Here is a 19138-nt window from a genome sequence, read left to right on the forward strand (position 1 = left end):
CTTTCAATTGAAATTGCAAATAGTAATAGTACATATAGTACATATGTATATTAATAGGAATATGTAGTAGAATTGAAAACGCATAAAATACAGTAAATGGAACAATCGTTTGTCCTAATAAAGGCCTGTCACAAATACAAGTCGAAGCACAATATGTTTGACTTTTAAATAATCCCCCATGTTTTTGAATTCATTAATTGTAATTCTATGTATATTGTATTGTCTTTATATATTTTATTAGTATTGTATAACATGCTTATGTTGCACTGTAATGTGCCTGAGTTTCAAAATAAAATCTTGAATCTTGAATCTTGAAATAATCCCATTGGCAAGATATCAATTCACATAGAACAACAGACGAGACAATTTGACTAGATAAAAGTCTCTCAAACAAAAACAATTACCCTTTCAGGAATAATGATGATTATAATGAAGGTAACATTACAGCTAATATATTTGCTACACATTGAAGCGATTTTTAACATAGAATGATTTGGCGGTAGAATAACTTATTCACGGTTCCACAATGACAGTGAGCCTTCTTCCTTTTTACCATGATGTATATAGACTAGAATCTAAGACATGCACATTTTCACTTTATAAACGACCTGCTAACTTGTATTCAGGATAATGTTATAGAAAGTATCACAGTACAATTCTTTCCTCTAAAATGATATTTTCAGGATTCAGATAAACTGAAAAATGTAAATAAATATAATTAAATTAGAGTTGGATAAAACAGCAATAGCTTTTAGTCAATTATAGTAATATATAAAATAAAATTTTATGAACACAATGGTCTGACCGCCGCTGATAGCTCGCCATTTACAACATATTCAGCTGATATTACTGTGCATTTTTATTCTAGTATTTTGCGGGGGATGTACATCTCGAATGATGTTCTTTCATGTTATACTTTTTTTTTTACCTTTTTATTAGCATAAGTGCGCGTTTGCCTATGTGTCTTTTCCCTTGAACTCGATTAAACAGAGGTTATTATAAATTCAGGATACGAAATTTATCAATAAATTTTAGGATTGTAAAAACGTTATTCGATATATCATGAAATCAACGGAAACAGGTTTTGTATTCAAGGAAAAAAAATGTCAGGGTCGACTTATTAAAAAGAAACATTGTTTTAAGGATAAAAATACGTAATATACCTTCTTCTTTGTATATCGACCTTTTCTTTTGTATTGATGTGAATCTTCTTCATTTGTCGGAAGTCTATACTATATCTATGTAAAAATTGACAAAGTCAACTTGCAATAGACTAAACACAGTGTAAACATACGGTTTTGTATTAGATAGAAACAAATACTTATAAATTTAAAGAGGTAGACCCAGGGTAAGGAAATAACTTGAAATCAGTGATATGTTTGTATCATATAAAGTTTAACAAAGCCTATCAAGCTTTCATTTGAAACAGAATGAAATCAGTCCAAGTTACTTTGATGCTTACACGAGATTGATGTAAAATGCTGATATAAACGTTCCAATGATTTGTAAGAGTATACCTCCTTAATAACTTATGTGAGTAGAACAATTTTACTCTTCGTTATTATTGACATGAAAATAATTTAAATATTTATACAATAATGTAATAACATATATGCATGTTTATCTGAAACAAAAAGCTATATTTGTCCTTGAGAGAGATCGTATAATTAATAACTAAAGCAGATAACTTACGACACACTTTCAATTTCTAGTAGAGGTTTACCATTCGGGGTCCTCGAATAATATTTTTCAAGTCGTATCTGAATTTCTGGAGAAAACGGTGTCCATTCATCGTTGTCTTTGTATTCCCAAACAGCTTTTACTGAAAATTACCGAACGACGTCATCAGCTTCTTTACAATACACTATTCTTAATATGCTTCATATTTGATCTGAGGCATAAAATGTTATTCCCGCAGAGAGCATTAATATATTGAAAACGATATTATCATCGCCACTTTCTTACCTAGGAAATATTTTATCACTTACTGTATTCTTGTCTAAGTCTTGGCAAAATAAAATATTATTGTAAAAATCAGATTACAAATAGATAAACGCCCCTCTTTTCTCATATGTCCAGCATGTTTTACCTTAAAAAAAACAAACGCGGTTTTTTTGTGAATAAGTACGGACATAAAGATTAATTTCTTTACCTTCAGTTTTTGATTTCACTGGAATGATATATTTGTCAATTTTAATATCTTCTGTGTTGTTCTGGTTAACTCTAATGTCGTCTTCATTAACTATGTCAGGATTTGGTGTCCTTAAATGACCAGGTGTCAGGTTAGATTCATCACTAAAAAAACAAAACAAAAGAAAGACATATGCTTATTAAAATTGTCAATTCCAGTACTACATGCATTACATATATTTTTCCCTACGTCACCAACGATAGTGTTTATATATATGTTTATTTCGAAATGTTCATTTCGATATATTCTTTAAATTAATTTTGTGTCCAATGCTAGCATACATGATTAAGTTATTCCATGTACATGTAATTCTCAAATTATATCATTGTGCGGTCTAACAGCAAACTCTGTAGAGAGTGTCCTTTCTTTCTCTTTTGTCAGTCTTCAGATTTCGATTATGTTCTAGAATGAAGCTTTTTATTGTCTTTTATTTTAGTACAGATATTTAAGTTGGTTGAATCATACATTAAATATGACAATTGATATCAAATTTTTGCAAAATAAAAATATTTCGTGTTTCGCACTACGAGGTGTGTTTTGCTTGTAATTTCACACAACCTGTAAAATAACTATAAAGGAAAAAGAACAAATGTTTCGTCAAATTAGATGCAAACAGCCAATAATTTTCATAAACGGAGTATCAAAATAAAGGACTCAGCGACACAAAACTTAAGGTTGATTTATATTTGTTCATTTCTGAGTTAAATTATAAAGGGGAGTTTTCAAAATTTATGAAAGTTGAGCCTCCTGCTGACTTGTATTTGAGTGCGGGGTCACATTCAAAAGTAAGTCCATACATATAAAAAAGCTACTTGTCTACCTCAGTTTTACTTCGAATAATCCATTTTGCCCCATTCTGTACAAAGCAACTTTTCTACAATCCCAGCGTACCTTAAAGACGAAAATTGTGTAATAGTTTTTTTTATGTTTTCCACCTTATGTGTTTACATAGTTATATCATATGAGCCGTAAACTTAAGTTCACCGCGTCCAGTTGTCGTCTATAACATTTTAAGCACTATTTTATTAAGTTGTTGCAAAAATGAATCGTAAAAACGCATTTGTAAGTTAAAACTATTTTGATACATTAAGGAACTTTTATTTCATTTTTTTTGAATTAGCTCCAGGTTTAAAGTTATACAAGAATTTTTATAATTTTTTTTCAAAATTAAATTATTTTTTTTACTTTGAGTTAAGTATATGTCATAATTACCAAAACTCACACCCTTTTAACTAATATACTTATAGGAGGAAACAACTTACAATTACGGAACCATTATCATTTACTTTAAGGACAGTTCCTTGGCTTCCGTGTCCTCCATCTTCATTGTCATACGTCCAATCATTTCCTGAAATAGTGTGCTTGTTAACTTATAGAATATTACTAATGTTCAACATGAATTTAACATTTTTTTTAAATTTGAATTTCTTAGAAACAATCTGAAAAGAGAATTCAGTTAGAATAGGTTAGGCTTATTATTTTTTTTTATAAAATTTAATTTAAATAAATATAACAATAAAGAAAACATTCGACCTATCACAAGAAAAAGTATTTAACATAAGCATGCGTTATACAATATAATTGAAGTTTAAACTACATAATTGTTGAATTATCTAGATTTGATGCAGAGAAATTTTAAGTCAATATAGCATATTACATACTCCCTACAAACTCTGGGATTTGAAAAAAAGGGAAATGGAAAAGAGGAAAAATAACTTCATAAACACGAAAGTGATTCGTTCATCAACTTTTTCAAGAAGGTAAGTTGCACAAATTTGTAAAAACAGTATAACTAAGGAATTCATTCTGTATGTCAGTCTTAAAGCATGATACTTGGGCTTAAATGGATACTTCAAAGTCATTTCGTTAAAAATATTAAAAGTTGGTGTACAATGATATTCAAATAAAGTTTTTACGCCCCTCCCCACCAAAAAGTATAGCATATGAATCAAAGTAAAGTTCATCACATAGATACGGATAAGCTGACGAAAGTGAGTATAATAAAAAGACGCTTGATAACACAAGTACTGACATCGTTGTACTACCTCACAAGGAAAACATAGAAAATACAAATTAAGTAAAATATATAGAGTGGCCTAGGGCGCTGGACTTTGTGCAGGCGGTGTTGCCATAGATGTCACAGCGGTACGAGTTGGAGTTCCGCGGGGGAACGACCAAAAATTTGCGTCGCAAATTTGACAGTTCTAACATCGTTGGGAATTTTTCAGACCTTTCTATACGTTTACATATCTTCCCTGTATCAATTTGATCCGATGGAGCAGTGTAGCGAATAGAGTCGTCACATTCTGAGACGTTTGTATAATATTGATTTGTTGTGACATGCATCATTAATTTGATCCTCTATCCTACATAATAACATCTAAATGAACTGTCCCGTACTACCATACATCGTATACTAAGTTACAGCCCTAGATTAATCCTACGAGGAGGAATGACCCGGCCAGCGAAAGCTATATTTTTATATAGCGTAGCTGGCCAAGTGGTCTAGGGCGCTGGACTTTGTGCAGGCGGTGTTGCTATAGATGTCACAGCGGTACGAGTTCGAGTCCCGCGGGGGGAACGACCAAAAATTTGCATCGCAAATTTGACAGTTCTAACATCGTTGGGAATTTTTCACACCTTTCTATATATATATATATATGTTTTACCTCTTTCAACTCTACAACCGACAGCTACAAGTTCATCCACTACCATCCGGTAACTGTTTATCTTTTCTATCGAGAATTGTCGAATGTTTTCGTCATACACATAAACATTGATATCACCACTATCCCATCTAACCCAAATATAATCTACAATAAATCAAATAGATATAAAAATCAAAAAAGCTACAAAGCAAATTCTTGAACTGAATTTGTTACATTAAATTCAACCTTTATTAACATGCATATCTCATAATCTAATTAAAAATGATTGCACTACAAAACAATACCCTATATTTTTGAAAAAGCAATACAAAATCCTTTAGGACTGACGATAAAAATGCGAAAATTAAAGTAGAAGATATACAACTCACTTAATTCATTTTCGCCGACTACTGTCCCTGGACGTCGGGAATCTTGTTCACCGAACACCCAGTTCGGACCGCGTTTTACTCTGTCACCAAGGCTTAGTGTTTTGCTGCTCAGTTCAATAAAAAGGCCTTTTTTTGATGATACATATAGTGGGTCAGCTAATTCTAGAACCAAATCGATACAATCTTCCTTTAAATAAAAAAGGCAAGTTCACAACTAAACAATATCAATACAGATAAATAAACGAAAAACAAAATAAACAAAATAAATTTGAAAAATTGAAGTAAACAGAGTAGTGATATCGGTAAATTAGAAAGAAACAAAATATAGTCGAAAAAGTCGTGTCATAACAAGTCCGTCAAAGGAATGGCAAAACATGAGTAAAATCATAGTCTACATGATAGAGGAACCTCTGCTACAGTCTCAAATCTCATAAAATAAGAATCTACCTTAAACGAAAGAAATTGTGTGTAACCCATCTACGCATGCATGTTGCTGTAGTCAGGTGTTTGAACTATAAGATACATAATTTTATATACACTCAAACTATACAACTTCACTTCAAACATAAAATGCACTCGCCAGATTGAAGTGAATTCTCTCCACTCTCATAACGATGGAGAACTAGATGTATTATTGTGTTATCAAACTCACTATTCGTCTTAAGAAAAGATAATAAATATTGAAAATCAACTTACTGTGTGATATTTTTTTCGTAAGTCTAAATTGCTTAATACTTGACACATAAGATAAAATAAGCATCGAAGCAGAACAAAATCAGTAATCTGTTTGAACCATTCAGGAACTGACACACATTCTTTATAGTGCATATAAACTACACACATGTGTAAACCAAAGAAATTAATTCATAGAGATTTGGTTCAAACAGGTTTTCTTATTAGTAGAAAGAATAAAACTCTCGATTTGTTGAAATGCGTCTTTATGCTGCACTTCTTAAGAACATTACAAGAAAATTCCTTAAACACGTGACAAGGTCATACAGTTGAGAGTGTCAAGCTACTGGATACAAATTAACTACATGAAAGACAGTTGGAGATTATACTTACATTATGTTCATGGGCTTCTTTGACCAGGGTCATTCTCTCCTTCACCATATCTCGTGTTAATGCAGACCTCTGAAATCTAAGTTCTGATGCTATGCGTGTTCCAATTAACTACAAAAAGCACAGTAAAATATTATGCAAACATTTTACAACTCTACAAAAAGCACAGTAAATATTATGCAAACATTTTACAACTCTACAAAAAGCACAGTAAAATATTATACAAACATTTTACAATTCTAAGACCAAGGACACAAACAAGATATAAGTTGTAGTTCATCATAACATACTTTCTAACTATCCCTTATAAAAGTAATGGCTGCTCATGTTCAGTCATATTTGTTAGATTTTTAGATTTCTCTGGTTTTATCCATTTTATACATGCATATTTTTGTCCCAGTGACCACACTTTTCTTCTAATAACTTCATTCTAAACACCCGAAAATGTAATTCATGAGTTTTTATGAATTTTCTATACATCTTTAGGGTTTTACTTAGACAAAACCTATGGAAAATCTAGAGAAATCAGTTTCGCGCCATAATTCCAAATGCTTATTATATCATCATCTAAAAAATCTAAGTAGCTTAATTAGCTTGTGATGTATGTAGATATCGAATCTTTATAATTATTTCTTTTATAAGTGAACCACATGTTACATAGTACTTGCAAATCCATATATATATATATCCATTAATCCTAAAAACCTTTCGGATTCTGTTTTGTTCTTTTGTATATACATTTCATATTAAACTAGAAAACATGTGAGCAATGGAATGATCACTTACTTGATAACGTTGACCCGATGAGATTACAAGCACTTTTTGATTTAAAAATCACTTTTTTAAATTAAAATCAAAAATAGAAAGTGCACAATGGGAACATGTAATAAAGATTCTATGAAAACTGCGTAAAACAATGGAATGAAGTAAGGACGAAAAGGCGGACACCATATCACAATACACCCCAACGAAAAGTAGGGGTAATAAAACCTGACTTACCAGTGTCTGAGTCATTCTTACTAAACGGTACATTTCATTAGGTTTAACTATTTTACCGTTTGTATGCTGTAGTGCTATGTCCATTATCTTAAAAAAAAATACGGCAAGTAATGTAGTGAAATGTCTTAGGAAGTAAACTGAAAAATTTGCAAGGAAATTTTAGCTTTCAGTCGTTTATATAGGTATTTCAATCTTAGTTTGATAGAAAATTTAAATTTCTTTTTAAATAATCCAGATGACCAAGGAATTTCATCAGGTAATTATCATTTTACGAAGGGATAACCAAATTTATTTCTAAATGATAACAAATCACTGGTTTTCTTTACCTTAACCACATCAACTAGCTTGAAAACCTCAAATAAATGTTTAACATCTCAATAATTAGTAAAATGTTAACACAAGGTTATATGATGATAGATAACACAAGTAACATTGAAATCAAATCGAATAGGAAAATTATTATCTCTTACAAATCAAGATGTATCAACATCAGGTATAGATGTTTCAGTATCATCCACTAACAATGAAAATCTTCTTATAGGTGTAATTACGGAAAGCAATTGTGTAAACGTCGTTCACAAACACCCACCACAATCACCTTTTAAACAATTAACTCACGCGTACATGAGCAATGTACTGTTTAGCCTTGATTGTGAGTCAACAATTTCGCCAAAACATCGTTTGACATTTAAAACTCTCTAACTGTCAATAATCAATATTTGAATTTAATAATGCCACATTTACCTGGTTTTGGCTGTATTCTTCAACAGGAACATAAAACAATTTCATACCACTATCTGCTATTTGTTTTACGGCGCCTCTAGCTTCTGCTAGTCTCTTAAAAAATTTCAATCGTGCAATCGTAAATATAAAGTCAATAAGTTTTTAGGCTTGGCCTATGAGCTTGGACTTAAACAAACGGGAACATGCAAACTTATTACAACACATCCTGTGGGCCGTTTTAATTAAACCACTACCTTACTGCATACGACATTTTCGAAATACATCACTTCCCGTGGGACGACTTTAAGCCATTGAAGTTTCAGAGCATACATATAAACTCTATATATCCATTCTATACAAACTTTCCTAGCTTGTCATTCCTTAATTCAGCAACACATTATTGCTTACCTTAATTTTCATTCCTAGTTTCTCCCTTATTAGCAGACATTCTAGAACAAATCTCATATGCGCAAAACAATTTAAATTATGTTCCTTTCAAATTTTCCTTAATGAACAAGAAAACGTACGGTTGTATTGTTTGATAGTTAAAAAAAATAAAGAGTTTCCTCTATTTGCTAAATGTCATAACGAACCAATTATGAAACACATTGCTAAAAGAGGGTTTTCAGTACTTACAGCAGCATTTTTGGCAGAATCAAGGTAGCTGTAACTATATGCCGGATACAATCCTAAATCAAGCGCAGTTGTTGTATTTTCAGAACTGTTATCAGTAAAGACTATGGCATATCCTTGTATATCGAATTCCCCTATGGATGACACACTGCCACCTGAAATGATATCATTAATTTCCAATTTTGTATTCAGTAATGGTTGTATAATCAATACTTCATACAATTTTTTACTCATTCATTGCTGGAAAGCGTTTACTTTGCTGTTATGATTTCTTATTTCCTGGGTTTCTCATTGGGATAGCAGTAACGTACGAATTGTGTAGAACTTACAATAAAATCAAGAAAATGTATTGTTATAGTGTATGTAAATTGGTGTCACAGATACAACAAGAACAAATACATTACATCCTAAAACTCCTGCTAGACCCATAAGCAGTCCTCCGACTAATGGTGCATCTCCTCCAGGCTTAAGTTGGTCTGCAAAATTATTATGCTAATTAAGATATCAATTATCATAAATAAATAAGTGTAAAATCAAACAAAGAAAAAAAACTTATAACCAATAAAACATATAACACGAACACGCTAAAAACAAATCAAAAAACAAAAACAATAGAAACATAATTAAAATATCTAAGACTTTGTAATATTTCCCCTATTTAACAAGATTCTGGACTCACATTCAACAGAAATGACGAAAGAGAAATCTATTTTGTTACATTTTCTTTGAAATTATTGGAGATACTTCAATAAACATTAAACAGGTCTTTTAAAGCAATATTAAGTATACCTATCTGCAGTAACAGCTTGTTGTAGTCACAAGTAGGTTCAGCAATCACTGTTGAAATGTCCCCAAAAACAGCAATTCCTACATTGTCCTCTAAATTGAGGGTCATAGCTACCTCTTTTATGCCTACACAATGTTAATATTTTATAAATGTTCGTTCATAAAGTTTTGTTTGGAATAAAATGCTCACATATAAGCAGTAAAATATTTTCAAAGTTTTCAAAATTAACTTTTGAAATCGATACTTTTCTTGAAATCTTGAATACATTAAAATAGATTGAGAAACACTTAAATATTAAACCTGGAAACATGCTAACATTCTTACTTTTATCTGTTCACAATACTAGAAACATTGCTTCCACTTTCATAATTATAAGTAGTGATATTTTACATGTACAAGTATAAAAAAGAGCAATATTCAGTAAAATAATACACCAAATCTGCCATCTGATAACATGTATATTTTGACACCAAAATTGATTTGGATCTTAAAACTAAAAATTATGGTGAAAATTGCATTATGTACAGAAGTTAAGTAGATACAGAACCGAAAAAAAGAAGACTTAAAAGTGTTTATGCATATTTTTACCCTAGCTGGGTAATTTTGTTTTGTCATATCATTAAAATTCATTCTTGTTATATTCAAAAATGCCTATTTACATGTAACCCATTGAAGTGTTTAAGGTTGAGCAAAAGTCCCCAGGGGCTTTATAGTTTCTGGCTAGAAAAATGAAATTTTAAATAACGAAAATAATATGATATATAAAGCTGAAATCTGTATGTAAAAAATATCGTAAAAACTCATCTAATCACTATATCTCCAAATATCTAATCATTTCTTCCAATGAGGCTGAGAAATCTGAAACACCATCTTCCCAACCGGACGTAAAAAATATAAGTCGCTCGGAAAACAGGCAGTAGATGACATAGACAGCTGGAAAGGAGAGACACGATACAAGTCATCATGCTAAAACCATATACCAATTAATCATTCCTTCCAATGATGGATGCTGAGAAATCCGTGACCAAAATTTTCCCGGAACCGCACATATAAAAATTTTGAGTCGCTCGGTAAATATGAAGTAGACGATCTAGAAGCTAGTGAAGGGATGACCAGAAAAAACGCATGGATATCCCTTTACTATATACTCCACACACGTCAAAATTAATTTAGATCAAAATTTAAAATAAAAGTTGAACAACGGGAAAAAGTCATAACGATGCTGTGAAAGTTTCATTAATTCTTTTCGGTGGTTTGGGTTGGTAATGCGCAAGAAATGGGTCACACTCTGTGTAAATGAAAGAAGTACGGAAAAAAAACTATGATACCCCTTGCAAGTGGGGGATAAATGAACACAGCTAATTATAAAGTAAAAAAATGCAGAACACACAACCGATATTTGTCTTACTCAATCAACTTATTTACAACCAATCAATTATTGTCTACAGTATAAACATGTAAGAACTTTTAACTCTGACCGTTTATATATGTTTTGACGGCGTTAATCATTGTGATGAATTTCTGTCCTTTCATCCTTGCAGAGCAGTCTAGTACTAAAACATAGTCATGTCCTTGTATCCCGCGTTTTACAGCACCAGTTTGTCTTTTTACCAATCCTTAAAAATTAGACAAAAGATCTACCTTTAAACGTTCAGTTAACAATGAAATTGTAGTCCGTTTCTAAATATAAAATCATTATCAACTAGATATAGCGTAACAGGAAGTCCATATAATTTTGTATGCCTCCATGAGTTTTTTGATATTTGTTGTTCTTTTTTTGGCTGGAAACCATCTTGAAATAGTGGCTATTATCTTAAATTTCAATACGGCCGATCGGAAGCCCGTGTGGTGCCGTATTATTAACCAAGAGAGATTTGAATCGCTCACCTGGTTTTATTTGCTACATTCAATTTGTAGAAGTGGTCAAGTTTTTTTATGGATAAAAATTCCAAACGGTCATTTTATGCAAGATACCCAAAGAAACAATCATACATTTCATTGAATTTTGTATAGTAGTTTCTGAGAAGATTTTTTAAAGTCAAAACATTAAAAGTAAAAAAAAAGTCAATAATTCCAAAATAGGTCCACAGATGTTCACCAAAATTCGTTCACAGATAGATCGAATCATGCTGAACATGCTAACGGCATGTCAGAATTTCGTGAACAATCAGACTTTTGTATTGTAGTTTCCGAGAAGATTTTCAAAAGTTATAAAACCAGCAAGAAAAATACTCCAAAGAGAGCAAAAACTCAAACTTTGGTCGTCAGATTTTCACAAATATATGACCACAGATATTTCTAATCATGCTGAAAACATTACCACAGTCAGATTTTCGTTAAACCTAACAGTTTTGGAGATAATGCGAAAAACTGCTGTCTGACCCATATTCTTTATTTTGGAAAACGACAGTCATTTTTTCGACGGATCAAAAATCGAAGCATAAACTTTCTGCAGAGTACCCTAAATTTCATCCATATTCATTCATTAGTTTCAGAGGAGAAGATGTCATACGACAACTTTAATCCCGCAGACCTTTGTAGCCTAATCATAAGGATCATTTCAGCAAATGAAAGGTTCTTTCTATCTATCATCTTTTCCAAGATATTGGATGAAAACTATGCAATAACTCTAACAAGGAGTCGTCCGACAACTTTGATACATTGTAGACCTTATTAGGCGTTGCAATAAGGATTATTTCGACAATTGAAAGTATTTGGCTAAACCTAACAGTTTTTGAAATATATGAGAAAAACGTCTAACTGATCCCATGTTGCAAGGTTAGCAAAAATTTGAAATCGACCCGAAAAAAAAGGCGTTACTTTTTTTTGGGGGGGATGTGGTATCTTTGTCCCTTTATAACTTGGCAACGGTCTAGAAAACATCAAATTCGCTGATACATTTGTTTACTATAATTAACAAAGGAAATAAAAATAATTCAAAACCTGAAATAAAAAAACAAACATTCTGCGTGGGTCTTAACAAACCACCAATTTTTACCAATTTTGGCCCCTTATTCTTAGTCGACAGGGACCACAAATTCCAAATTATAAAAGAATCTTTCTTCCGTGGTTAATAAAATTATATACAAATGTCATAACAATTGGTCAACCACAACTCTCGCAATCGCAAGAAAAATGACCTTTTCACTTAGGTTAAACTTTTGTCTGGAATTGATTTTTTCTGGTCCCGAAGTTGCCTTTAATTTCTAAAAATTTCACTTCACACCCCAAACATCTATCTCGGTCTTCCTTTTATAGATTAGTTCTTTATCGTATATTATCAAAATAAATTGCATAAACCTATACTCCCTATCCTCAAATAGTGGTATGGACATGCAATGTTTAATGATCGACATCATAATACCAATCATACGACTTACCGTCGTACATGTATAAAACAATAATTATTAACCCAGTATATGTTTTGAATAGGAAAATCAAAGAGATTGTAAACTTAAGATGAATGCATTACCATTTACTCTTATCTGATCAGCATAAGACAACCATTCCGTAATTGTTTTAGGTTTGTCTGAAAAAAATATATATAACTATAATCAAAACAATTGGTATTTATTGTTGTCAGATATGAAAAAAATACATTCAATTGTTGCCTCTACCAAATCAGGACCATTGCGGTACTAGCTGTTCCGGTGGTGTAATATATTTTGCAACATTTATTTTGGACTTGACTTGATTATGAATCGGATTATTGTTCGGTAATTTTGTTGTTACCATTATTTTTACGGTTATGCAGCTCGGCGGGCGTTTCTAGAAAAGCAGTGGACGTTAATCATACCGGTGCATCTAGTCCATGCTCCCAGGTTTCAAAGGAGCCCAATTTGCTCATTCACTTATGTAACTTTTTACGTATTATTTTGGATATTTTATGGTCTTCGTTGTGTGTGTCTGTTTTCCATGACTGGTTTTCCCCTGAATTACATTCCTCTGATATCCGCTACAACATTGGTTCCCTTGATTACTCTTTGCTGTCTGTCCCACAATGAGACCGCGCGGAGATCTCAAGGTTGGGGGCTCGCCTCCAGCGCGGGAAGTCCGATTCCCGGTCGAGTCGCATCAAAGTCTTTAAAACTGGTAATCACTGCTTCTCTTCAAAGCACGTGGTACTTAAGGGAATAAAGTGGTTGGCTTGGAGCTTGGATACATATAATAAAGACCCGGCTAAGCATGTTGGTCTAGTACAAAGCAGGATTTATTCGATTTTAATCCTTTTCGTTCCGAAATTTCGGAAATATATTCATAGGACGTTTAACAATAATTAAGCAGTCAGTCAACGTTTCAATTCAATCATTTGAAATTCTTAACTTTTTGTTCTGGCTATGACAAACTATCAAATGGCAATATCATAACAGATTATCTTGATAAAATCCCCAATAAAAAGGCGACATCTACAAAGATATGCTTTAAATATACAGCTACACAACGGCAATTTTATCATTAAGTAACATTAATACACATTTCAGGGTATATAAGATACTTACCAAAACCGAAAGTACCCGAACATGGGTCAGCGAATTCCTCAGCCTGTAAACTGTAATAAAAAATGAAAATTAAAAAATGAACAGAACTAGAAATCCTGCTAATATGAAGGTATGTTATATAGATTTATGTCTAAAACGTTTTAAAAATTGACCCAACATGAAAATACAGGTTAAAAAAAACTGATATGAGATAAAATATCTTTGATAAAAAAAGTGTCTTTTGGAAGTTAATTCAATTTAAAATTATTGGAAATCACAATATAGTTAGACAATAAAAGTAAAGACATTTACACGTACCTATCAAATGATGGTTCCTCAATCTTTATATTTGGCTCCTCATGTGGATCAGTAGGAATATCTCCACTTAAAGCTGTAGCAACACCTTCGAAGCAGTTTTGTTTGGCATGAAAACAAACTCGGTTATCAAACGTGATCGTACACAGTTTTTGTTTATATCCAAACTCGTTTTTATACATGTCTTTTCCTCGAGAGTTTTGATCGAGGTTGTTTGAGGTAATACAAAGTGATGGATCTAGCCTCGGTGTGCTATTAGCATACTTAGTATCCGATTGTTCTTTAAGAAAATTATTGCTCCTTTCTTCACGTAAGGATTGTGTTGATGGTATATACACACTATCATTATCTTTTTGACAATGTGTTCTGTCATTAGGTTGTTGTTCACGCTTATAAGAAACACTGGTATCGTCCTTGTTCTTAAGACCTCCAAATAAGCTTTTTGCTGCTATATCTCTATTTGCTGATTCTGTTAATTTTACCTCATTATTATTTTGCTGCTGATCTATGTCTACAGTGTTTTGATTTGTTGAATTGTTTGCTTTTTCTATTCTTTGGTTTGTCGATTCATCTGATTTTGAATTTTCTCTACTTTTACTTCTCTCCCTTTGTCGGTGTAAATGTCTAAAGATAGGTGCATCCTCAGTAACATGCTGAACGACAAATGTCCGTTGTTGCGTGGGCTTACTTACACAATTTTCGTCGACTTCTCTAGTCTGTTCATCAGATCTACCCGTTGCTTGAGAACACTCACCGTCATTTGCTACTTGCTGAGTGATATCATTTGAATCGTCAAATCTATTTGTTATACTATCAACTTGTTCTAGCAGTCGAATTGCAAGCGTAGTCACTTCTTTTATCAAACCAGACTGTTCTTCGATTTGAGTTTCTAAACCAGTGACACTTCTGTCTAGGGCTGAAAAATGATATTTAATTCATGAAATCGGTATGCTTGCTTTGTATTATTTAAAGTCCCCCCACCCCCGAAAAAAAAAATCAAAAACTTTTGCGGATAATACTAAATGGAAATTAAATATCAGAAGTAAAAATCTAAAGTAAAATGATCATAAAATAAAGAAAATGAATTAGAAATGAATTAAAGAAAAGAAACATAAAAATACATGTATATTTAAAAGATATATATTCATATATATGCAGAATAAAAACCAAATATAAATTATTTATTATAATTATTATTTTTTTTTATTTTAATTTTAATTTGATTGTAATTATTTGTTTTTCAATTTTCAACATTAAATTTTACAATTAACAAAAAAGAAAGAAGAAATAACTGGATAACTTATATGTAAATGGTTTAATAGTTTTCTATTTTATAATGGATAAAGTATTGCTCGTCCGTCCGTCTGTCGCTAACATATTCCATAGCTGATTAATAAAGAAGGCCATATTCACTGATTTAAGGATGTAACTTTGTGATGCAGTCATTTAGATTGACTTAAAATATAAGATGAACAACGAATTATAAAGAGATGTATAAAAAATGGTGAATAACATACAATAACAACACAACAATCTAATGTAGCACAAACCAAAATTTACTTGTATTCTGGGGTAGAAGGATCATTAATTTATTGGCGCAATTTAACTACGTAAAATCGAAAAGTAAAATGGCGCAAAAGGAATACTGACACAAAAGAGTTGTGGCGCAAAATGCCTCAAATTTTTCAAAAGGAAAACGCCCGCGGTGTTGGTATGTTCTGTTTATTATTGTCTCAAGACTATTATTAATATTTGATCAGAAAGATTTTAAATTTTATATGCACTTCAGTTTAATTGGTTGTACCATTTTGAAGCGTTTCGACTCGGTCCATCATTCGATGAAATAGTTTTGTAGTTCTTCGTCGTATAAACTTTAGTAACCTTTCATAAGAATAATTTCAAATGTGGTATGTACCTTGAGCTTGATCTGTTCAAAGTGCTCCAAAAAATAGTATCATTATGTTTGTTGCATAATAAGATTTACCTTCGATAGATTCGACAGTAGTACCAATATTACCTTCAATGTCACTAAAAAAAAGAAAAGATAAATAGACATTATTTTATTCATATAAATATTGGTGATTAATCAGAATATCGGAAATAATGGATTCGAAGGATTAAGACATACCATTTTAAAACTGCATTCACAGAAACATAGAGTAAATGCTATTGTTTGAAAATAAGGTTTATTTTCTGGGGGTGGTTGTGAAGCTTTGTTTTGTTTTGTAATTATTGTTTAAATATATAGAAATGCTACTTTATTTATAACATAAAAATGGAGAAAGTGTTGTTTGAATCTTCATAAAAAAAACCATTACTCCTTCATCTTTAAACCCCCCATAAAGATATAATAAATTACCATCTTTGTCGAAGTGCTTCTTTGATTTCTACTTGGGATGTGTTAAGTTCAGATATTGCCCTTTTGATGTCAAAGAACTGAAAAGTGATATAATTGATAAAGTATTGTTATTAACACAGCATTGTTTGTTTGCAAAATAAACACATTTATTTTTTATTCCGTAGCATCCAAAGATATGCCGAGGAATAGAGAAGGTAAATATTTTTGCTAAGTCCACTTACTTACAACGCCAACTTTCTTTAAGATAATGTTATCTTTTGGATATACTACTTTTATAATTTAATTTAACATAACTTGCGAAAAGATAAAAGGGTTATAGAATATTGTTATATAAGCCATATAGTATGCCCGAATAAAGAATAGTCGTATTTGGTCGAAGATAATTGTTGGCCATAGCCCAATAATGCTTTTCCGAAAAAACATATAACAGGGCAAAAAAGTAATAGAAATAATAATTAAATCAAGCCGATAATAATAATAATGATAATAATAACACCAAAAAAAAATAAATAAAAATAAACAAAAACAAAAACAAAAACAAAAACAACACAAACAAACAAGCAAACAAAATTTCATGACACCTCTTTTGACGAGATTTGTAAAACAGCAAATAATACAGAAATCCCAGAAACTTTGGAGTTGAATATATAATCAAAAGTCCCCGAAACAGAACATCAGTAGTGATCCTGGCTGTATTTGGCATATTCTTTTCTATTTCACCCGTTTTTCCCTATTGAATATGTTTGTCCGTATTTGTTTATTTATTGATATTCTTTGGCTCAATTTGTTGTGATATTTACAACTTGCTAAATTAACGAATCATATATGCATCTAGCATCCGCAAGCATGCATAGACATTGTGCACGTAGTCCATCGTTTTATCTATCTGTCATTGATGAAAACAAGATTATTTGAAATGTAAATTCCCTTTACTAAGTAAATCATAAAATGTAAATTCAAAACCGAAAGTAGAAATATATACTTGAATAATTATATATATTGGGTATTTAACTAATAAATATGCACGCCTGAATGAACAGATCAAGTAGTGTAGAAGACAAAAGAACCTATGTGTGAAATCCATTGTATTTGAATACGATTAATGTTATAATTAACTCACCTTGCTTTCAAGCGACATTTTTTATCTCGGAATTTCCCATTGCTATTTTTAATTCTTATACATGACTAATTGTCAATCAACCTACAATCTACATACATTTTTGTAGCTGCTAGAAAGTAATTGAATATCCAAACGAATAGCTATTCTAAAAAAACGACTATTTTTATAACAGTACTACAACGAAACGAATGCAAATGAAACAAACCAAAACACTAAAACACTGTTTTTTTTTTAATTCTGGAAAAAAAAGATAAAAAAACTGGAATGGTGACATATGAACAAATGACCGAATAGCTGTTTGAAAATTACCACAATTCTATAGTATGACATGATCCAGTAATTTGATATATTGAAAATGTAACCGAAAAAAGGACGTCGATAGCTATGCTTCCTTGACTCGAGATTCGAAAGATATTGTTCTCAGTGAAATGTAGGAAATGAATACCATTGTTTTATATATTCTGGAAATAAATCCGACTAAACTTGACAACAATCCATTCATTCCTTCCCTAATTATGAAACTATGTAAAATATATACCTAATAAGGTACAAATGTTTTCTTCTCGAGGATGGGCTTGGAATATATTTTTTCTACGTAGCAGCCTGAGTCAAAATTTTGCTTTGGAATTCTACATTGTTATGTAATGGGGAAAAATTGAATCTTTTTTTTTTTTTTTTTTTAAATAATCCCAATTCCCCCATGTATATTTTTTATCATTAACTGAAGCTGTTTAAGTGTTGGTTTATACATTGCAGTATGAAATCTTGAAATTAATATGTGCTCCATGTAACATACTACTAATTAATCTTAAATAAAGAATACTTAAACAGCGATGTAAACGGTCTAGAAACGTCAGTAAACCCAATTCATGGAGATGTTCATTATGAAAGGTCAGGTGTGGATATGGATAGTTTTCAAACTGGTAACATTATGTGTACTAACAGCACGAACAGAAATTGTTCATAATATTCCCTCAAAAACAGTTCTATTGTGAGTGTTCTAACAGAATTCGGGACACCTACCCCCACAAATGTGACATTCAAGAACGACACAAATCACAAATTGATCGATACTACAAGTATTAATAAGATTGCTCAGTTGAATAAACAAAACCAGTCGACCTTAGGAAATACGTCTAACGGTAACGACCAACAGCAAGGGAATGACGCGATGTCCATAATTCCGATTAATCGAAGTAAAGATTCAGTAGCTTTGTCAAATCAATCTGATGATAGTTACCGCTGTGACGAGCAAATAACCGAAGAGTACAAAATTCTTGTTAGAATACAAGGAATGACGGAGAAAATGCATAAGTGTGACGAAGACTTTTACGAAGGTGTCAATCGCAATAGAACCGCCCGCTTCTATATAGCTGGTATAGATGCCAAGTCGACTGTAACTGGAATTGAAGCATTTTTAGAAAAGAGCCACAT

At 31.6% G+C, this 19138-nt stretch overlaps 1 protein-coding gene across 2 annotated transcripts; it reads right to left on the reverse strand.

Annotated features, from left to right (window-relative positions):
• On the reverse strand, positions 1-17835 carry LOC148621588 (uncharacterized). Of its 2 annotated transcripts, XM_088576122.1 has the most exons (21): positions 17705-17835; positions 16585-16661; positions 16210-16253; positions 14229-15141; positions 13932-13981; positions 12905-12961; positions 10911-11048; positions 9435-9557; positions 9050-9121; positions 8649-8800; positions 8034-8126; positions 7290-7376; positions 6294-6401; positions 5229-5415; positions 4861-5004; positions 3454-3539; positions 3012-3082; positions 2153-2295; positions 1693-1822; positions 1164-1238; positions 1-695 (listed from the first exon to the last, which is right to left on the reverse strand). In XM_088576122.1, exons 1-21 carry the CDS (start codon positions 17720-17722, stop codon positions 680-682), a joined length of 2784 nt encoding a protein of 927 aa, XP_088432248.1. In that variant the 5' UTR covers positions 17723-17835; the 3' UTR covers positions 1-679. The 2 variants fall into 2 exon arrangements, with proteins under 2 accessions (XP_088432248.1, XP_088432249.1); XM_088576123.1 differs by lacking the exon at positions 8034-8126.
• Positions 17836-19138: the final 1303 nt, after the last annotated feature.

The sequence above is a fragment of the Perna viridis genome, chromosome 3, assembly GCF_037379345.1.
Source record: "Perna viridis isolate PV_CMFRI_1.1 ecotype Kerala chromosome 3, ASM3737934v1, whole genome shotgun sequence".
Taxonomy (NCBI): domain Eukaryota; kingdom Metazoa; phylum Mollusca; class Bivalvia; order Mytilida; family Mytilidae; genus Perna; species Perna viridis.